The 17,242-nt window shown below is 48.1% G+C and overlaps 7 protein-coding genes across 7 annotated transcripts; 3 read left to right on the top strand and 4 right to left on the bottom strand.

Annotated features, from left to right (window-relative positions):
- Window positions 1-772: 772 nt before the first annotated feature.
- On the top strand, window positions 773-3,340 carry LY89DRAFT_690968 (ATP synthase subunit alpha). The gene is made up of 8 exons (XM_018216202.1): window positions 773-937; window positions 1,110-1,154; window positions 1,206-1,330; window positions 1,393-1,570; window positions 1,625-2,094; window positions 2,244-2,317; window positions 2,396-2,838; window positions 2,892-3,340. Exons 1-8 carry the CDS (start codon window positions 872-874, stop codon window positions 3,150-3,152), a joined length of 1,662 nt encoding a protein of 553 aa, XP_018062891.1. The 5' UTR covers window positions 773-871; the 3' UTR covers window positions 3,153-3,340.
- A 602-nt stretch (window positions 3,341-3,942) lies between these two features.
- LY89DRAFT_332806 (uncharacterized protein) lies at window positions 3,943-5,183 on the bottom strand. Its single transcript, XM_018206805.1, has one exon. It carries the CDS (start codon window positions 5,031-5,033, stop codon window positions 4,029-4,031), a length of 1,005 nt encoding a protein of 334 aa, XP_018062890.1. The 5' UTR covers window positions 5,034-5,183; the 3' UTR covers window positions 3,943-4,028.
- A 1,670-nt stretch (window positions 5,184-6,853) lies between these two features.
- LY89DRAFT_332794 (uncharacterized protein) lies at window positions 6,854-8,976 on the top strand. Its single transcript, XM_018206804.1, has 5 exons — window positions 6,854-7,143; window positions 7,212-7,364; window positions 7,413-7,780; window positions 7,828-8,618; window positions 8,684-8,976. Exons 1-4 carry the CDS (start codon window positions 7,101-7,103, stop codon window positions 8,596-8,598), a joined length of 1,335 nt encoding a protein of 444 aa, XP_018062889.1. The 5' UTR covers window positions 6,854-7,100; the 3' UTR covers window positions 8,599-8,618; window positions 8,684-8,976.
- Window positions 8,672-9,519, bottom strand: LY89DRAFT_724990 (uncharacterized protein; the record flags this gene model as incomplete). Its single annotated transcript, XM_018218944.1, has 2 exons — window positions 8,672-9,264; window positions 9,336-9,519. The coding sequence occupies 2 exons, from the start codon at window positions 9,517-9,519 to the stop codon at window positions 8,672-8,674; spliced, it is 777 nt and encodes a 258-aa protein (XP_018062888.1).
- A 1,027-nt stretch (window positions 9,520-10,546) lies between these two features.
- LY89DRAFT_629688 (amidase) lies at window positions 10,547-13,110 on the top strand. Its single transcript, XM_018211217.1, has 6 exons — window positions 10,547-11,162; window positions 11,212-11,334; window positions 11,384-12,300; window positions 12,356-12,449; window positions 12,499-12,586; window positions 12,639-13,110. The coding sequence occupies exons 1-6, from the start codon at window positions 10,854-10,856 to the stop codon at window positions 12,770-12,772; spliced, it is 1,665 nt and encodes a 554-aa protein (XP_018062887.1). The 5' UTR covers window positions 10,547-10,853; the 3' UTR covers window positions 12,773-13,110.
- A 370-nt stretch (window positions 13,111-13,480) lies between these two features.
- Window positions 13,481-15,189, bottom strand: LY89DRAFT_332739 (uncharacterized protein). The gene is made up of 3 exons (XM_018206802.1): window positions 14,649-15,189; window positions 14,313-14,601; window positions 13,481-14,266 (listed from the first exon to the last, which is right to left on the bottom strand). The coding sequence occupies exons 1-3, from the start codon at window positions 15,088-15,090 to the stop codon at window positions 13,603-13,605; spliced, it is 1,395 nt and encodes a 464-aa protein (XP_018062886.1). The 5' UTR covers window positions 15,091-15,189; the 3' UTR covers window positions 13,481-13,602.
- A 1,043-nt stretch (window positions 15,190-16,232) lies between these two features.
- On the bottom strand, window positions 16,233-16,778 carry LY89DRAFT_332751 (uncharacterized protein). Its single transcript, XM_018206803.1, has one exon. It carries the CDS (start codon window positions 16,585-16,587, stop codon window positions 16,273-16,275), a length of 315 nt encoding a protein of 104 aa, XP_018062885.1. The 5' UTR covers window positions 16,588-16,778; the 3' UTR covers window positions 16,233-16,272.
- Between the last annotated feature and the right edge of the window lie 464 nt (window positions 16,779-17,242).

Below are 17,242 nucleotides of genomic sequence, written 5' to 3'. Positions count from 1 at the left end.
AAGTGGGACGGTAGCTCACAGCAAATCACCATTTGCGTTATTGTGAGAAGCTGCAATAATACGCTCGAAGCAAGTCAGCAACTGCAAAAAACACATTAGGTACGTCAAGCTGTGGATCTCCTCAATCAACCATATGGCGCAGCATTTGTCCCCAGGACCGATTGCGCGATGTTCCAGCGATTTCAAGCTGCAAGCCTCACACACATTCTTGGCAGGAGATTGGCCCAAAGCAATCTGAAAATAGTGTCTCAGTCGTGATGGAACTACCATTGCAACAACATTACTTTACGTATTGCATGATCCTCCGCGGCCTGGGAAAACACGTCGCGGAGATTTCTACACCGCCAGAAGAACGACGGGATGAGTGAAGTCGTATTGTAGGATTGAAGCTGTTTGTCAAAAGCGAGGACAAGTAGCTAGCTCTCCATGAACGCATTGAATACGATTTGACATGCTTGAGTGGAACAGCGACTCGATCGGAAGAGAAAACGAACGCGATGACAACTAAGAGGCACAAGCAGGCATGAGGTCGTGAAGTTGAAACATGATAAGGAAGCATGTTCTCGTAGGAAGTGCTGCAGGCGGTCGAAGAAAGTGGCAGGCGAGCTTCATCCTCAAGATGACATTTGGAAGTCTTGATGTTCTTTTTGGCGTAATACCTTATCGGGAAAGGTCGGATAGTCACCTGACTGTCCTAGACTAGCGGCTTTCTCCATCGCTCCTGGCTTGAACCTTTGCCCGAAGAAAACACCTCTTGAGCGAAATCTTCATACCACTACTCCCCCATCCACCTCCTCTCCATTCAATTGAAGGAGTAGCTGTGACACTCATCTCCTCTCTTTTCCTTGACACCAAAATCGTGGGACCAGCCATGTACAGAATCGCTCTCAAGCAGTCGTCCCGGGCGGTCGGCGCCGTCGCAATCTCGAGCAGAGTGGTACGTCAACAAAGACCGAGAACCTCTAAAAGATATCTGCAATCAATCTCAATGGAGTACAGTGTCTCCTGGAAGCTCAATTGATGTCCTGCAGCGATGGAAGTTGATGATTGAGCTCTTTTGGAGCTCTCTGCATAGCTTTTCGGACTTCGGCTAACTCAAATTCTTCCAGGCACGAAATGCTGCTCCAGCTATCGTCAACACAGCATCGAGACAAGTGAGGCATTCACGACACACAACAAAAAACTATGCATGCTAACAATAAAAGGTCCGAAGCTATGCAGCTGATGCCAAACCTTCGCCTACCGAAGTCTCGTCCATTCTGGAACAACGAATTCGTGGTGTACAAGAGGAGGCTGGCCTTGCAGAGACCGGCCGAGTGCTTTCCGTTGGGTTCGTACAATCATAAGCCAGCTACTACATCAGCAGTGGATACTGATTGCTATCTCCAACAGTGACGGAATTGCCCGTGTGCACGGAATGAGCAATGTGCAAGCTGAGGAGCTTGTTGAGTTCGCATCTGGCGTCAAGGGCATGTGCATGAACTTGGAAGCTGGTCAGGTCGGTGTTGTGCTCTTCGGTTCTGATCGTTTGGTCAAGGAAGGAGAGACTGTCAAGCGTACCGGAGAAATTGTAAGTGCCATCATGAACGGGATGTCTGCGGACCGTTGCTCACGATCCTGATAGGTTGATGTTCCGGTCGGAATTGAGATGCTTGGCCGTGTCGTTGATGCTCTCGGAAACCCCATCGACGGCAAGGGACCAATTAAGACCACTGAGAAGCGTCGTGCTCAATTGAAAGCCCCTGGTATCCTTCCTCGACGATCCGTCAACCAGCCCGTCCAGACTGGTCTCAAGTCTGTCGATGCCATGGTGCCAATTGGACGTGGTCAACGTGAATTGATTATCGGTGATCGTCAAACTGGAAAGACCGCTGTTGCTCTCGACGCCATGCTTAACCAAAAGCGATGGAATGACGGAAACGACGAGACCAAGAAGCTCTACTGCGTGTACGTCGCTGTCGGACAAAAGCGATCGACTGTTGCCCAGCTCGTCAAGACTCTTGAGGAGAACGATGCCATGAAGTACTCAATTGTCGTTGCTGCTACTGCTTCGGAAGCCGCTCCTCTCCAATATATTGCTCCTTTCACCGGATGGTATGTGAAATTCTGTCCTTGTTTTGTATTCATTCATCCTAGGAGCCGAGGACTTTGGGATGCTCTTCGAGATCTACTCAATCTTAAGTCATCGAACAAGCTCCTCGGCTTTTAATCTCCGAGAAAAGTGTATACTGATTTGTCTATAGCTCTATGGGTGAGTGGTTCAGAGATAACGGCAAGCACGCAGTAATAATCTTTGATGATCTTTCAAAGCAAGCTGGTATACAATCCCTTTCAGCTCCCGAGCTCCTCTTGATACCCAAAAGAAGTATACTGACTCGAAAACGTCAATGTTTAGTTGCGTACCGTCAAATGTCCCTCCTTCTCCGTCGTCCTCCCGGACGTGAAGCTTACCCCGGTGACGTTTTCTACCTCCACTCTCGTCTCCTCGAGCGTGCTGCCAAGATGAACGACAAGCACGGTGGTGGATCCTTGACTGCTCTCCCCATCATTGAGACCCAAGGTGGTGATGTGTCAGCTTATATCCCAACCAACGTTATTTCCATCACCGACGGACAAATCTTCTTGGAAGCCGAACTTTTCTACAAGGGTGTTCGACCAGCCATTAACGTCGGTCTCTCTGTGTCTCGTGTCGGTTCCGCTGCCCAACTTAAGGCAATGAAGCAAGTCGCTGGTTCCCTGAAGCTCTTCTTGGCTCAATACCGTGAGGTCGCCGCTTTCGCTCAATTCGGTTCCGATTTGGATGCTGCTACCAAGCAAACTCTTAACCGTGGTGAACGTGTAAGTAATCCTACATCGAACCGTCTGAATTGTTTACTGACAATCTTTTACAGTTGACCGAACTCCTCAAGCAAAAGCAATACTCACCGATGGCCGTCAACGAAATGGTTCCCCTTATCTACGCTGGTGTCAATGGTCACCTCGATTCCGTCCCTGTCAACAAGATCCTGCAATGGGAGGCCGACTTTATCTCACACTTGAAGACCAACGAGTCGGATCTGTTGGCTACAATTGACAAGGAGGGTGCATTGAGCAAGGACCTTGAGGCTAAACTGAAGGATGTGGTTACCACCTTCACGAAGAGCTTCAACTAAAAGAACAAATATGCTAATGGCGAATGCTGCTCCATCTATCTCTTTCTCTTTTGTTCTGGCATGTGGTTGGCGGATGTGTATTGACCGTGGTGGAGGATGGCCGAAGAAAGGAGAGAAGGTTGAAGATAGAGGCTGTAAAATAGATGATCGTCAAGTTTTCTTTGAATGTGTGATCTTTATGATTTCCATGTGTGACCTCAACCTCGAAGGTATATAACACAAAATGAGACTCAAAGTCGGGGCTTTTTGATGTAGTGCGTATAAACGATAGTCGCCGATTTTGACTTGAAACCTATCTATTGTAGACTACATCAACCTTTCCTAGAGCTTTACAATTCGTGGATGAGTTGCTACATACAATCACCTATGAATGTCTTGCAGTTCTTGGAACAATCTCTCGACAAATGTCATGAGAGTAATACTGTCTTTGGAAAACTCGAAATGAGAGAGCTTTACATGTCAAGCTCGGCAAAAGTATATCAGGGGACTCTGTGGGATCAGACGATTCCGTCAGACGGAGGTAAGCAAACCATTCGCTGTTATTCACATACTGTAGCTACGCATGCATCAAACATATCAAGCCAATAGTCAAACAGTTCTACGCTCACTTTCAATAAATTGATTCACAAAAACGTTTTCAGTATGTTTTGTTTTTTCATTCACTATCTCTATCGACCTATGTACCCACAAGATCTCTCGACTCATATGTACTGTACGCTATGCAGACAAGCGTCGCCGCCGCCATCCATGCACGCAAAATGGTATCTCCCACAACTCCCCAAAAATCTAAACATTTGCAAGAAGTGAAGTAAAGTAAAGTAACAGGATCCCGAGGGACAAGAATCGAAATAAGTAGAGAGAGACCAGCTCTGTCCATCAAGCCTTAAAAGCCACCTCCCTCTTCGTACTCGTGTTTGCGCCCTGGTACACCTTAACGGAATTGATCAGCCAGTACGCCTCCGCAAACGCAGCCGGGTTGGCCGCCACGTATGCTTCGCAGGTAGAGGCTAGCGCAGAGCAAGTGGGAGTGCTGGACCAGACGTTGCCGGCCCAGTCGCCGCAGAAGGTGGTGTCGAAGACGATGTTGTGTCCTGAGAAGTGGGAGTCGATTGCACAGCCGCCGTCGGAGCCAGAGGAGAAGGCTGATACGGGCGTGGACCAGGTGCTCGGGTCGGGAGAGCTGGACGTGATGTCGGCGGGGATTGAGGCGCGGGGAAAGTTCCAGATCTTGATAGAGGTCGAGGTCCATTCCATGGCATAGACTCCTCCTCCAACGGCGTTGAATCCGGCGCCGTAACCCTGCGTGGACGCAGTTGAGAAACCGCAGCCGTCGTTACCGTTTCCGGCGTTGCAATTTGTCCCGGTTAGGTTGGAGGATGAGAGAGAGCCTGTCGAGGTCATGGCGCAGCCAGAAGAGGTATGCAGCGTGACTGTGTTGGTGGTTGCGTCGTTGACTCCTTCTATTATGTCGATTTCACCATTGTTGGGCCAATTGGGACCGAATGTCCAGAGTGAGGGCCAAACACCGCAGATTCCACCGGGCATATGTTCTATGTCGGCGATGAAGAGACCGTGCGTGTAGGCTTTGTTGGAAGATACACGAGTGGAACCTCGTCCTCCGGAAGGATTTGTGGTGGTGTGGTCAACGCCCAAAAAGACACCTCCAGATGCGTAACCGGCGAGTCCAGATTTATTGGCTGTGACAGCTGAGGAGTAGGCAACGAACCCGTTGGTTGGGTCAGCGGCGCTGAAGAAGTTGAATTGTGAGAAGAAGTTCGAAGAGTCGTAAGTGTCTTCCACGGTGTAGGCTGCTGCCTTGACCAGACTTGCTGCGCAGACAAGAGAGGCGCCGAGGCGGCTGAGGATCTGTGATGTACGCATCTTTGTTGGATGAGTGTGTCTTTGTTTGAAAAGTTTGCTTTTGCTTTGATCTCGAGGGTTTGAAAAGTGTGGATTGTGTGTATGCGTGTATGGGTTTGTTTGAGAAAATTCGTAGAAGGAATAAGGAAGGGATCTGAATGGATAAGATATAGCAGAAGGCTTTGGAAAGTAGTTGAAGCAGAATGAATGTAATGCCTTTGTGAGAATGAATGGTATTGTGAACAAGTAGTATTGTGGTGAGTCGCTGACTGGCACAATGCTATTGTCACAAAGAAGTGAATTCTAATATGGACCGAAAGGAATGACGGCTTTCAACGGAACAAACTGCAGAAGAAGAGAGTACAAACGGGACAAAAGCGAGGTCAAATACTCACGACCTCCTTTGTCCCATCTGAGCTGGCGATGGACTCGGCCGTTTGTTCAGGGTCTGTCAGTGCCCAAAGTTTCTTGCATGGATCCAAGCTTTGTGGCTCCACCAGCCAGGTACGGAATTGTCATCCCGGAAGATGCATTGCAATAAGAAAAGAGACATGGATGCGAGTTAGGATAACACTTGTCGCGAGGACCTGGATCTGGTACCTCGTGGATAGGATAGGTTGAAGTTGATGTGTTTGGAGGGAAGCGAGGACGCCTCCAGCAGAAACGAGTGGCTGCAGCTGCACAGACGCCGAACGGTCGGGAATTTCGTGCGTCTGATCTTCATGAAAGGATATGACAGGTCGACCAGTAAGGAGACCTCTCCTGTGAAACGGCGAGTCGTGGAAGAGAAGAGGAAGATGGTGGTTCGAGCTCGGCGTTTGTAGATTTGGCGTTCCTCATGCGTTGCTTGGCCATGATTCGCGAGCGATGTGCAGATCTGGGGTCGAACATTGAAACGCGAGCCGACAAGCTCGAAACATCCCTCCTTTACTCACAGGCATTTTTCACGTCAGCAACGACAACCAAGAGAGCCAGAGAGCACATCCCCCCACGACCTGCAGCCATGAAACCCGTGACAGATCAACGTGCTGTTCGCAAGTCCGAGTGGCGGAGAGACTCTGAGAGACTGTGGCGAGTGGCCAATCGAGCAGCTCGACCGCCACAGTGCTTGGCATTAAAACACTTGATATCAACCCCTTGCAGACCATGGACATTCTAGACCCCATAACACGGAACATTATTTGTGCTTGCCCTAGTCTTTGTCACACGATTCACAAGAGGCCGTGGCCAATGTGGGAAGTTGAGGTGTTGTCTCCGGTGTGGCAGGGACAAAGAAAGACCAGCATCGTCGTGGCAGCTAGATGGCCATGTGAGCAGTTCTTTCCTCTTTCGTTGTCAATCGACTTGAACAACAAGTTTGCCAGCATGGCATCTTTCCATGAGAAACAAAGTTTGGTAACCCATCTTGGAGCTCCCGTTTCACAAGAGAGCTATGCACGGCTAGGTCCGTCGACATTCAAGCAGCGTCTAGGAACACCTAGTAGGCTTCATCCAAATTGGGGCCGAGATTGTCTCTTTTTCCAACCGAACCAGATCTCCGCGGGGTCCAAAGAGGGGCAATATCATGCGCGGAAGATCAAGCATTGCGCTTGACAGACGCTGGTCGTCTAAAGTTAATGAAGACAAACGCGCCATCTCGGGTTGCGAAACTTTCTTTCCTATATCAACTCCGATATACGACCGTCGCTACCATGATCTCTGCAGCATCTCGTGGCACCTCCAAGATCAAAAGTCTCAATGACGCAGTGTGACGATGCACCAAAGGTCGGGCCGTTCTGCAGGTTTGTTGATGAGTGAGGTCTGACAACAAGATGAGTATCCGCTTGACCGATGCCGGGTCTTCTGCTAGCACAGTTGTGTAGAGGAGAACAGGCGGGGTCCAGATATGGCGGCTTGGCAACACTTGTAGTGAAGTCTTCGAGAAGTGTTCTTTGTGCTTGGACAAATGTTGCTACTCAAAATCCGCTTACGGTCTTTCGGTGCACGTGTTGTGCCTAGGTGTTTCAAGTATTGCATCATGAGAACTCTGAACACTCGACACGACCCTGTCCTCTTTCACCTCTTTCGACTACACAGTAACATGCAGACATGCCGAGAAATGAATTGCGGAGTAAAACGGGATGCATGTCTTGTTCGTCTCACCGGTCCCTCTTGCCGAGGAAGCGATGTAGAGTAGATGTATTGTACTGACACTAACAGGTCGTCGACGTAAGAAAAAATGTGACGAGAAAAGGCCAGCCTGCGGTGGTTGCAGTCGGTCCTTTCTGACATGCCAATGGCCTACCGAAGAACAAAATGCTCTGGATCGACGATACCGTAAGGGACTAAATCATCCATCAGCAAAGTCTCAAGGTATGCGTCCACTTCTCCTGTGGCACATCATCCTAACTTCGCCTCAAGAAGTCAAACTCCAAGAAACTGCCATCGGCTTCAAGTGGGATGAATCGGCTCTGCTTGCTTACTTTGGAAACACTGTAGCCCCAAGCTATATTCAGAAGGGCTCTCATCCACATTTCCATAGCATGGACAGTGTTTTCTCACTTGTTGAGAAACATGACACGGCAAAACATGCTATCATGAATTGTGCAGCCACTTCCCTAAGTGGAAATTTCACTATTGATCGAGATTGGACTGGAAGGATGAGAAGCCACGCCCTTTCACTGCGGATCTCAGCAATAGCCGAAATACAGAGGCAGATCAAATCGGGAATTATAGACGGAACTGAAGATTGGCTCTTACTCTCCGCCACTCAACTTGCACTCGCCGATGTAAGCACTCTTCCAAATGCGTGAATAAGTCTCTGACGATGCCATAGAGCTTTGGCTACAATATCTCAACACCCATCATTCACATGCATGGTATAATGAGTTTGTTGAGATGTCGACAATTCGCGAGAACATCAAATCCAGAACTCTACCGACCATCAACTGAATCATTGGTTCATGAACGTATATCCTACGAAGCTCTTCTTTTTCATGGGATCACTTTAATGCTCTTCAATCGAGAGTTTTACATGCTGAATCAACCCTGGTGGCATACGATAGACGAGTACTTTCGATCTGCTCCTTTGTCTATTGCTCTTGACGAAGCTTCCTGGCCTATCCTCGGCATGCCATTTTCTTTGTTCCGTCTAGCAGTTCTTGCTCATGAGCTCAATCGACAGTGTCCGCTGTCCAAAGAGGGCAAGCAACTAGCGATAAGCTCTTTACTTCAATTGAATTTTTTCCACAAGTACATACCGTCCACTGGATACTTCTCAGCTGGGTACACATACCTAGCGGCAACCACCGCTTTACTACGGAATATGATCTCTCGATCGGGAAACGATATCGAAGTTCCGGAAGAAGCGCACGAAGCACCGAAGACAGACATCTCGAAGATAGAGGCCAATATCAATGCTAAGAAATTCTTCATCCGCTACCCTCTGTGGCCTCTCGCCGTTCTATATCGAGTCTCAGAAGTCGAAGCAGAGAAAAAGACACTTGAAAGGTTAATCGAGGACGCCCTCAGAAACATCAGAGGCGTTGTATTCAAACCTCCTCCTCGGAAGGCTGTCGCTATATTTATGATGACACCTGGTCTATGAAACCATGTACGAGTTTTGATGTATGTTTGACGAGGTTTTGAGTATTGATTACAGGCTCAGTGATGCTAATTCATCACTCTGCCAGCTCATAATGTGGCGGGAGACTACCAGGCAGCTCCTGGCCTCCAGCACTTCCATCCAACTCCTTCCCGCCAAAGCTCCCAGGCATCTCTTCATCTCCAACAGTCTCAGGGATTTCATTAACCTTCCCTTGAGATTCCGATACTGGCGATATAGGGGACTTTTCTCCTCGCCTCCTCCAAAGTCCTTGCAAGAACCATCCTAAAGCAAGTCCAAGCAGGATTGCTGCAGGCACGCCGAGACCAAAGCCTATCTTCGCTCCAACAGACAAGCCTGAATTCGAGATCTGGGTACTCGCTGCAGATGAAGACGCCGCCGGTGTCAATGATAACGCGACCGTACCAGATGGCGACACAGGAGTCTGAGTGCTGCTCGACAATACTGTACTCGACGTGGCATTCACAGGCGAGCCGCTCTTAGGCCTGATTTCGAAGTAATGGCTATTACATAGCGGAGTCGCTTGCCCGACATCAAAGAGGCTGAGGATGAACCTATTTGAAAGAGTCAAGTTCTTCGACGTCTGAACCAGCCAGTTGAAGTCTGTGTAGGGTGTTACGTCCGAAGAGTTCTCTGTATTTGTAACATCTGCAGCGGGAATTAATGTCAATATCAAGTCTTCAATTCTTTCTTCCAACGATACAAGAAGCGTGACCTACCAATAAGGAATTCAGGCGACCCAAAAAGCGCGACCGCTCCTGGCTGCAACTGCCATAACGTCAAGGACGAAGCGTTGCCGTTCCACTGAACGAAAACCGGCGTCCCGTACTCGTAGACGGGGTCAGACGTGAAATCACCCACAGCCCCAGGAGCCGGGGGGTTCGTGAACGCGACTGTTGCCATGATCGAGTGAGTGACTTCCAGTCAAGGCAAGGCAAGAAAACCTCACAAATTAAAAATAAGCAGGGCTCAAACACCCTTCTATATAATTGATTTCCCCAGGTCAATACTATCTATCTATCTTCTTGTACCTGCAGCACCACCGAAGATCCTCCCTCCGCTTCAAAACACAAACAAGTAAACCCCTCATCTTTCGTCCAATGAATATTTAGTGCTCGTGTCGAAGGATTGGCGGGTGGTACGGGGCCCGTATCGAAGGGTGGTACGAAGGGTTGGTGGGAAGGCACAGTTGTGGCCAATTTCCTGACGCGGGAGGGGGGATCCTATATAGGAACGCTGGGGCGATTCTTTGAGATTGATCTCGGCGACTGTGGATAGATAGATGTTTTGTTTGAAGAGATCAGTTGCTGGTATGTTGAGAAGATTGGCTAGCTTTGTTGTCGGGTGGTTCGTCTTTCATCACGCGACTTGGATTTTGGGAAGAGGGCCTTCCGAGAAAGTAAGAGAGAAGGCTATTTAGAGCGCGGGAAACTACAGTATTAGGAATCATAAAGACGGGTAACTGCATCGATCTAGAGCTGTTCGGCATGTTTTCTGGGGAAGCGTGGAGACGAAATACCCCGTGCCGTGATGGTGCTTAAGTCTAGGAACGGCAAAGATAAAGAGCGGGAGGACTTGGAGCACGATATTCAGCGTTTGATTGGTTGCTTTGGGGTTCTTGGATATTTTTGTTGTGCAGTTATGTTTCCTCGACTTCGAGTGTGGAGCTGTGAATGATGTTTGGAAGGAGGGAGTGAATGAAAATTATGCATAGAAGTGAAAATATGAGATATTATGCATGGGATCCGCTTCAATAGAAATCATGTTTCCAAGTCTCTAGATGCAAGTTCAAAAGGTGAGTGAGGATATATTAAGTAGTGAGAATAGGTGACCCCTGAAACTAGGCCTAGAGCGTCGAATAAAAGTGGAGAAATATTATATCAACTGATAACCATATTCTTCTCTACAAGTCTCACGAACAATACTCAGCAGCTCTCCATCTGACGATCTGAAGCAGTGCTTGGCATCGGAACGAAGGAAAGTACCCAGTGCCGACGGCCTTGTGTTAGCATCTCTAGCGTATCGCGCAAAATGTCTTGATTGGCTGCCCCATCTTTGAATTCCGATATGGCCAGTAATGTTCCCTTGCGCGTTCACTCTACGTGTGTTGAGGAGAAGTCATAGTCAGCTTGGATCGAAGTACATTCTATAAAATCATAGAACTCTGTCCATTTTTGTCTTTCTTACAGCACTTTTCTCGTACAACACAAGAATCTTCTCCTTCATCAATTCTCAAGATGTCCGCAGTAGCAGAGATAGTAAATCAAACGTGGGAGACAATCGCCAATAAATACCGAGAGCAAACATCAGCCAAGATCCCGTCTGAATGGCTGCTTCCCTCTTCGATCACGTCTACGGTTTCTGAAACCTCGGTTCAGAATGTCCTTTCCATCCCCAGAACTTGTGGGATCCTGAGCGAGCAGGAGATTGAGATTACGGAGAAGTACGATGCCGTAACTCTTGCGGAAATGCTGAAAGAAGGGAAGGTGAAGAGTGTGGATGTTACACGGGCGTTTTGTAAGAGAGCTGCTGTTGCTCAGCAATTGGTGAGTTCATCTATCTGGATCATTTTTTAAGAGTGCTAATCAGCATTAGACATACTGTCTTACAGAAACGATGTTCGACGAAGCGCTCGAGAGAGCAAAGTACTGCGACGATTATCTTGCCAAAGAAGGCAAGCCATTAGGTCCTCTTCATGGCTTGCCTATTTCTCTCAAAGTATGATCCAACTTCCCCTCTACCGAGCAAAGATCTAACAAAACAAAAGGATTCATTCAACGTAAAAGGCTTCAAAAGCACAATCGGCTACGTCTCCTTTATAGCCAACGAACCATCCACCACCAACTCAGCACTCGTCTCCATCCTCCTCAATCTCGGAGCAGTCCTCTACGTCAAGACCAACATCCCGCAAACTCTCATGACAGCAGACTCCCAAAACAACATCTTCCTCCGCACCCTGAACCCCAATTCGCTTCACCTGACCGCAGGCGGCAGTTCGGGCGGAGAAGGAGCCCTCTCCGCATTGAAAGGCTCCATCCTAGGCGTCGGGACAGATATAGCAGGCTCGATCCGTATCCCGGCCTACTGCAACGGCGTAACGGGATTCAAGCCCTCAACACGCCGTATCCCGTATGGAGGCCAAACAGGACCCGGTAGAGTGGGAAGTTGGGCCATTCTTGCTAGTGCAGGACCCATCTGTCGTTCTGTCTCTGATGCTCATTTCTTCTGCAAGAGCGTGCTTTCAGCTGACTGCTGGGTATTTGACGAAACTGTCGTCTCGGCACCATGGCGCTATCTCCAGCCGATGGGAAAGAGACTCAAGTTGGGGTACCTCAAGGAACATGCTCGTTGGCCTCTATCTCCTACTCTTTCCCGCGTTTTTGATGAAGCAACAAAGGCGCTGAGTGCAGCAGGCCATGTGATGGTCGATATCGAGCCGTTGTTGCCAAAGGATATCATGGTCGATGCTATGGTTACGGCGTTCAAGATGTTCTCTCTGGATCCAAAGCAGACGCCTTTTAGTATTATCAAGAAGAGTGGAGAGCCAATTATTCCTAGTATTGGGACGATTGTGGTGGAGGAGATGAAGGGGTTTGTGCCGGATTTGGATGCGGTTTGGGATCTGAATGTTGAGGCGAAGGCTATGAAGGAGAAGGTTCGGGATTTGTGGGTTAAGGAGGGATTGTAAGTTTGCTCTGGATTGAGGCCGAGGGGAGGAGGTGCTAATGAGGTTGATTAGGGATGCGATTTTGATGCCGGTGTACCAAGGCACGGCACCGAAGCACGACAATTATGGTGCTCCACCTTACACGGTGTTTGCCAACCTGTTGGACGTAAGTTCACCTCAAGTCCCTATTTGTATTTTCATCCTGACAGATATAGTACCCCTCAGTCTCAATCCCCTTCCTGAAAAGCAACAAGAAACTCGATGAGCCATACATCAGGAAAGGTGTCACATACGCACCTGCTTGTAAAGTTTCCCTTGTTTTGAGATAGAGTGGGACATTGGCTAATGAGTATAGATGAGTCGGAAGCTTGTGAGGGTGTGCCAGGTGGATTGCAGATCTTGGGACGTAATATGAGGGATGAGGAGTGTTTGGATGTCGCCGGTGTGGTGGAGAGTATCTTGAGGATGGCTGAGAGGAAGATAGTTTAGATGGGTCTGGAAATAGAAGATACCTAGAGATTGACATTCTCAGGTAACGAGAGTTAAGGGTCCAGGCTCTGTTAGAAGAGATCAATGTCCCCACTTTCAGGGTGATTTTCAACTTTGGGACATCATGACTGGAGGCTGGCCTCCATGCTGATTAGCCTCGTATGAACTCAATTGAGTTATCGTAGCCATGGTGACTTGAGATGAAAGTGGCTGGAGCACTTGCTCTTTTTGAATGTCCGTCTTGGTGATTATGGTAGTTAGTCATTACGGATCTTTTGTTGTCAATATTCACCCAACTTTCTAAGGAGATTGTATCATCAGTACTCCTTGACAATCGGATATTTGAGCATTCCTCGCCATGAGCGCTGTATGCGCATACAGCGCATTACGCGCATTTTGCTGGCCAAAATCAATCCGGACATTTCGGACCTTTGATATCCCCAACTTCCGCCTGACAATCTACACTTTATCACAATATTCAAATCTGTGACTTCAGTGGCATATATGCAGGAGAGAGAATCTTGACATTCATGATCTAATACACATAAGTATCCCTCCCCTCTCTTGAACTCCAGCCAGAAATGCATGGATACGCACACAACCCTTTTTACAGACTCGAGGAAAAACGAAACAGGAAACCATCCACGGAGTAAAAAAAGGAAACGAATAAACTAAAGCAAAGCCACAGGCCAGGCTACTACTACCGATCTATGCAAATACCGAGGCAGACAAGAAACCTATCGAACAAGAATAGAGGGTATCGCAGATACAACGTCGTTACAACCACCGGACAAGAACAAGCAGGGATGAGGTTTGATTAGAATGTCTCCTCATATCCTGATCTTTTGCCCTGTGATCTTGAACCAGATCACAGCGACCAGATCTTCTTTGAATTTCTCCCACAATGTACGGTTCAGGTAGTTGCTCAACTCTCTGAAATTGTACATCTCGCCCCAACAATCACGGCCCCATTCACAACCCGCCATATTGACGACGAAGTCGCGTTCCTTCTCATTGTAATGGATGCGTGTATCGTTTCCATTCTCCGAACAGGCGCCCTCGGGGAAACTGTTGATCTTTCGTTGTTGGATGAAAGCGGTATGGGGTCGGATCCATGGCTGGTTGATGTAGAGGAATTCAAGAGCGTCTTGCTCTTTGTGTTCCCATTCCATATGTTTCTGTTCGTAGCCTACAGGGTCCCACCATACATCTAGCAGGCGATCGGTCCATGCGCTGCGTTTGATGAAGAATGAGCCGAGGTTGAAACCAGAGCAGTCTTGTGGGATTATGAGGTTGATGGAGCTCGCTTTTCCGTCCCCAATTGGGCTCCTGGCCTCTTCGTCGAGGTGTGCGGCTGGGAATGGGTGGGTGATATTCAAGGGGTTGTATTCATTGATGTCGCGGTAGGTGGTTGCGGCGAGATTGTTGAAGATATGGGATTGAAGAGAGTAGGATGGTTCCATGACGAAGGTGTTCAAATCCAACCACCAGAACCTGAGGCTATTAGCATTATTGGGATGAAAGCTATAAAGGGACCTACCATTCAGCATCTGGATATTTCCTTAAGCAGTTCCTTATTGTGTCCACCTTCTCCCAACTTTCTCTCCACTCATGTGCGTATCGTTTCTTCGTGCTCATATCGACGATTTCCAGATCGTAGCCCCATCTGTTTGTGTACTTCTTCTTGTTACGCACACTATCTCGCTCGATGGCCCATTCTCGAGGACCCTTCCACTCCATAACCCCACCCCCTTGATTTGCTGCCAGTATGACCACAAACTTCTTGCCGCCTCCAAGGTGTTTCGCTCTGCGCCAGTAGTAATGTAAAGCTGGATGGTGTGAGCATTTGCATTGGCAAGATCAGGGGAAATCTTACGCGTCAAGTAGAATAAGAAATACATAGCCAGTAACGCAATAACGACTAGATACCGTAACTTCATGTTTCGAGAGACTCTTCTAACAAGACTTCTCACTCTAGCCATTCTGCTGCCCTCGCGGCCCATCCACCGCCCTCTTCCCAGCTTCTCCTTTTCTGCATAGCTCTTATCTGAGCCCAGATTGAAATGTGGCAGACTGTTCGAGATAGTTCGATAGTGTCGATTGAAAAATCCATTATTCTGTGTTGAAAACGATGGGTATCCATTGATCCCATCACTCTTGGCCTTTGCAGATTCCCAAGTCACTGAGCTTCCTCCATTGGACTCCCGGTATGACTTCGCAGGACTCGATCGCCCACTGACATTCGCATAAGGACTATTCAGACCTGGACTCGACCATCCACCTCCCGGCCTGGGAGATGGACTCCGCGACAAGGACATAGGATGATTTGGCGTGCCAGGGATAGTCTCGAGTGTCTGCGCACTGTGTGCCGGCGAGCTGTAATTCGAATCGCCCAGTCCTGCTTGGATATTCAAATTCTGCGGAGTATTGGATGTTGAAGACCGTCGCCGGTGGTGGGTAAATGACCCTCCTATAGAAGAAGAAAAGGCGGCGGGGTTTAAAGAAGCCAGGTCGAGGATGGGAACCAGATGGCACTGTGACCCTCTGGTGGTTATGGACGCCTCTACCTCGTGTGCAGCAACTCGTCGTTCTGCCTTCTTCACTCCGGCCTCGTATTCCGTCTCTTACTCCGCCTGCAGCAGCTCGGGGAAAATAATGGTGGGTGGATGTGGATGATATGGAAATTCGGGAGATGCCAGCGAGAAGAAACGCAGTGTACCGATGTGGCTTGGCAGCTCGTATAATGGATAAGACGTTTTTAACGGCTCCAATGTCTCAGCTGGCGCACAGTTAATTCTATCACGGGCGGTTGTCGCGTGTGCAACAGGTGGAAGAGGAGATACTGAAGAATGAAAAAGTCTCTGTTTTCTTTTTAATTTCTGAGTGAGATGTTGGGGAGGAAGGGATGTCGCGATATCTCTTGTGGATTCTGACTTTAATTTCCTAATTTCTCGCCAGGGCCTTTGCAGCGCAATTCAGGGTCTAGCGGCAGCTTATCAGAGACCTAGCGAAGCGTCCGGTGGCAGACATTTATCGTGGTCTGTTGTCCTTTTACCTAAAGGAGAGATTTAAAAGTTCTTAGAGTGAAGATAAGTGGCGGGACAGAGATATAAGTCAAGCATGCAAGGTATCAGCCAAAGGAGAGCAAAATTCAGGTCAACAGAATCTAAATTTCTCTCCATTGAAGCCACATGTCACCCAAGTGTTACTCTAGTTCATCTTAAATCAGCTATATGATCTCCAAATTATATCGTCTTGGTGGTCCAAACACAAGATTACTCAGCGGGCTGGAATGGATATTCAGCGTTTGAGGGTTGCATAATAGTCCATCAAATAAATAATGTCACTTTCTCGGATTCCTATTCGAGATAGGAACATGAAAGTTACTCGAGAACAAAGGTTCTGAATCAGCTTGAAATCTAATGATCAGACAACAGGATTGCAAACATCGAGAAGAGCCTTACTTGAAAGAGCCCCTTTCCACCCCTATTTATAGATGCCTAAGTTGTTCCTGACACTAGACCACATCCAGCTTGTCTCGAGCGGTGAGGCTCTGGCAATATCAGACCACATCTCACTCTGTCACAGTCATGTCCTGCAGTGGTGAGCCAAGCAATCAAAGACTGACATTGAAGCCTCAAAGAATCACCAATCATGCCTACTGATGATCTGATCATCGGCATGCTGGTGAGCCTAAGATTCATTTTGCCTTCCACAACAGATTCATTGGCGTTCGTGGCTCCTAAGCGCCAGCCAATCGACAGTGTCAATCTGGCAGAGATGGGCGCGTATTGCAACAATACCCAACGAACCATGAAGCAGAAAGGTTTGAGTACAGCTGCTAATAAGTCGACCTGCGACTGTGATCGAATGAGAGGTCGAATGATATTTCGGGCATGCTCGTGCCCCACTGACTCCTAGGCTCAAGTCAAGGTCACGACCTAAGTCCTGTGGTCGTGATCTAACAGCCATGAATCCTCCGTTTCATTCTTCTTCTCTTTTGTCTACGCGTTCGAATTTTTCGTAATCATTGTCAGAGATCTCACTGGACATTCTTGGTCTGCTTACTGTCGTTACCTGACTTTGTGGTTCGTTTCTGTTATCATTGAATTTTTGAACTCGCATCCTTCCTATTGTCCCCAACAAAATACTACCGATCCACAATACTATGGTTCTCTGTTGAAGCACTACAATACAATGGTGCTTTCAAACTCAAACTTTCACATCTTTTGCTAAAGTTTCGAGCTCACCAGTCCTTCTTTCCTCGATCACAAAATCTTATTTTCCTCAATTCGCAGCACCCTGCCATCAATCCACCCAACAACACGTCGACCACCTCCCAACGTCACAACATCAATCGCTTCAAAAACATCCATCGTACTGCAGGACTCATACGATTCTCGTTCGCTGCTCGATTCCACACAAACCCTCGAGTTCGAGGTCATCGATATGTCTACAAGATCTGCCGCT

Source organism: Mollisia scopiformis, assembly GCF_001500285.1.
Source record: "Mollisia scopiformis unplaced genomic scaffold LY89scaffold_32, whole genome shotgun sequence".
In the NCBI taxonomy this organism is placed as follows: Eukaryota; Fungi; Ascomycota; class Leotiomycetes; order Helotiales; family Mollisiaceae; genus Mollisia; species Mollisia scopiformis.
Note: the sequence above shows the minus strand (reverse complement) of the source record. Positions and strands in the feature narration are given on the sequence as shown.

Bases quoted from the DNA above. Each gene is read 5' to 3' on its own strand.
- LY89DRAFT_690968 (XM_018216202.1), top strand. From the start codon at position 872: ATGTACAGAATCGCTCTCAAGCAGTCGTCCCGGGCGGTCGGCGCCGTC. The intron at 1,155-1,205 runs GTGAGGCATTCA...TAACAATAAAAG, and splicing joins TCAACACAGCATCGAGACAA to GTCCGAAGCTATGCAGCTGA. The intron at 1,571-1,624 runs GTAAGTGCCATC...CGATCCTGATAG, and splicing joins TCAAGCGTACCGGAGAAATT to GTTGATGTTCCGGTCGGAAT.
- LY89DRAFT_332806 (XM_018206805.1), bottom strand. From the start codon at position 5,033: ATGCGTACATCACAGATCCTCAGCCGCCTCGGCGCCTCTCTTGTCTGC.
- LY89DRAFT_332794 (XM_018206804.1), top strand. From the start codon at position 7,101: ATGCCGAGAAATGAATTGCGGAGTAAAACGGGATGCATGTCTT. The intron at 7,365-7,412 runs GTATGCGTCCAC...CTTCGCCTCAAG, and splicing joins TCCATCAGCAAAGTCTCAAG to AAGTCAAACTCCAAGAAACT. The intron at 7,781-7,827 runs GTAAGCACTCTT...ACGATGCCATAG, and splicing joins CTCAACTTGCACTCGCCGAT to AGCTTTGGCTACAATATCTC.
- LY89DRAFT_332751 (XM_018206803.1), bottom strand. From the start codon at position 16,587: ATGGTTCGTTGGGTATTGTTGCAATACGCGCCCATCTCTGCCAGATTG.
- LY89DRAFT_332739 (XM_018206802.1), bottom strand. From the start codon at position 15,090: ATGTCCTTGTCGCGGAGTCCATCTCCCAGGCCGGGAGGTGGATGGTCG. The intron at 14,602-14,648 runs GTAAGATTTCCC...CACACCATCCAG, and splicing joins TTTCTTATTCTACTTGACGC to CTTTACATTACTACTGGCGC. The intron at 14,267-14,312 runs GTAGGTCCCTTT...TAATAGCCTCAG, and splicing joins AAATATCCAGATGCTGAATG to GTTCTGGTGGTTGGATTTGA.
- LY89DRAFT_629688 (XM_018211217.1), top strand. From the start codon at position 10,854: ATGTCCGCAGTAGCAGAGATAGTAAATCAAACGTGGGAGACAATCGCC. The intron at 11,335-11,383 runs GTATGATCCAAC...ACAAAACAAAAG, and splicing joins GCTTGCCTATTTCTCTCAAA to GATTCATTCAACGTAAAAGG. The intron at 12,301-12,355 runs GTAAGTTTGCTC...GAGGTTGATTAG, and splicing joins TTGTGGGTTAAGGAGGGATT to GGATGCGATTTTGATGCCGG.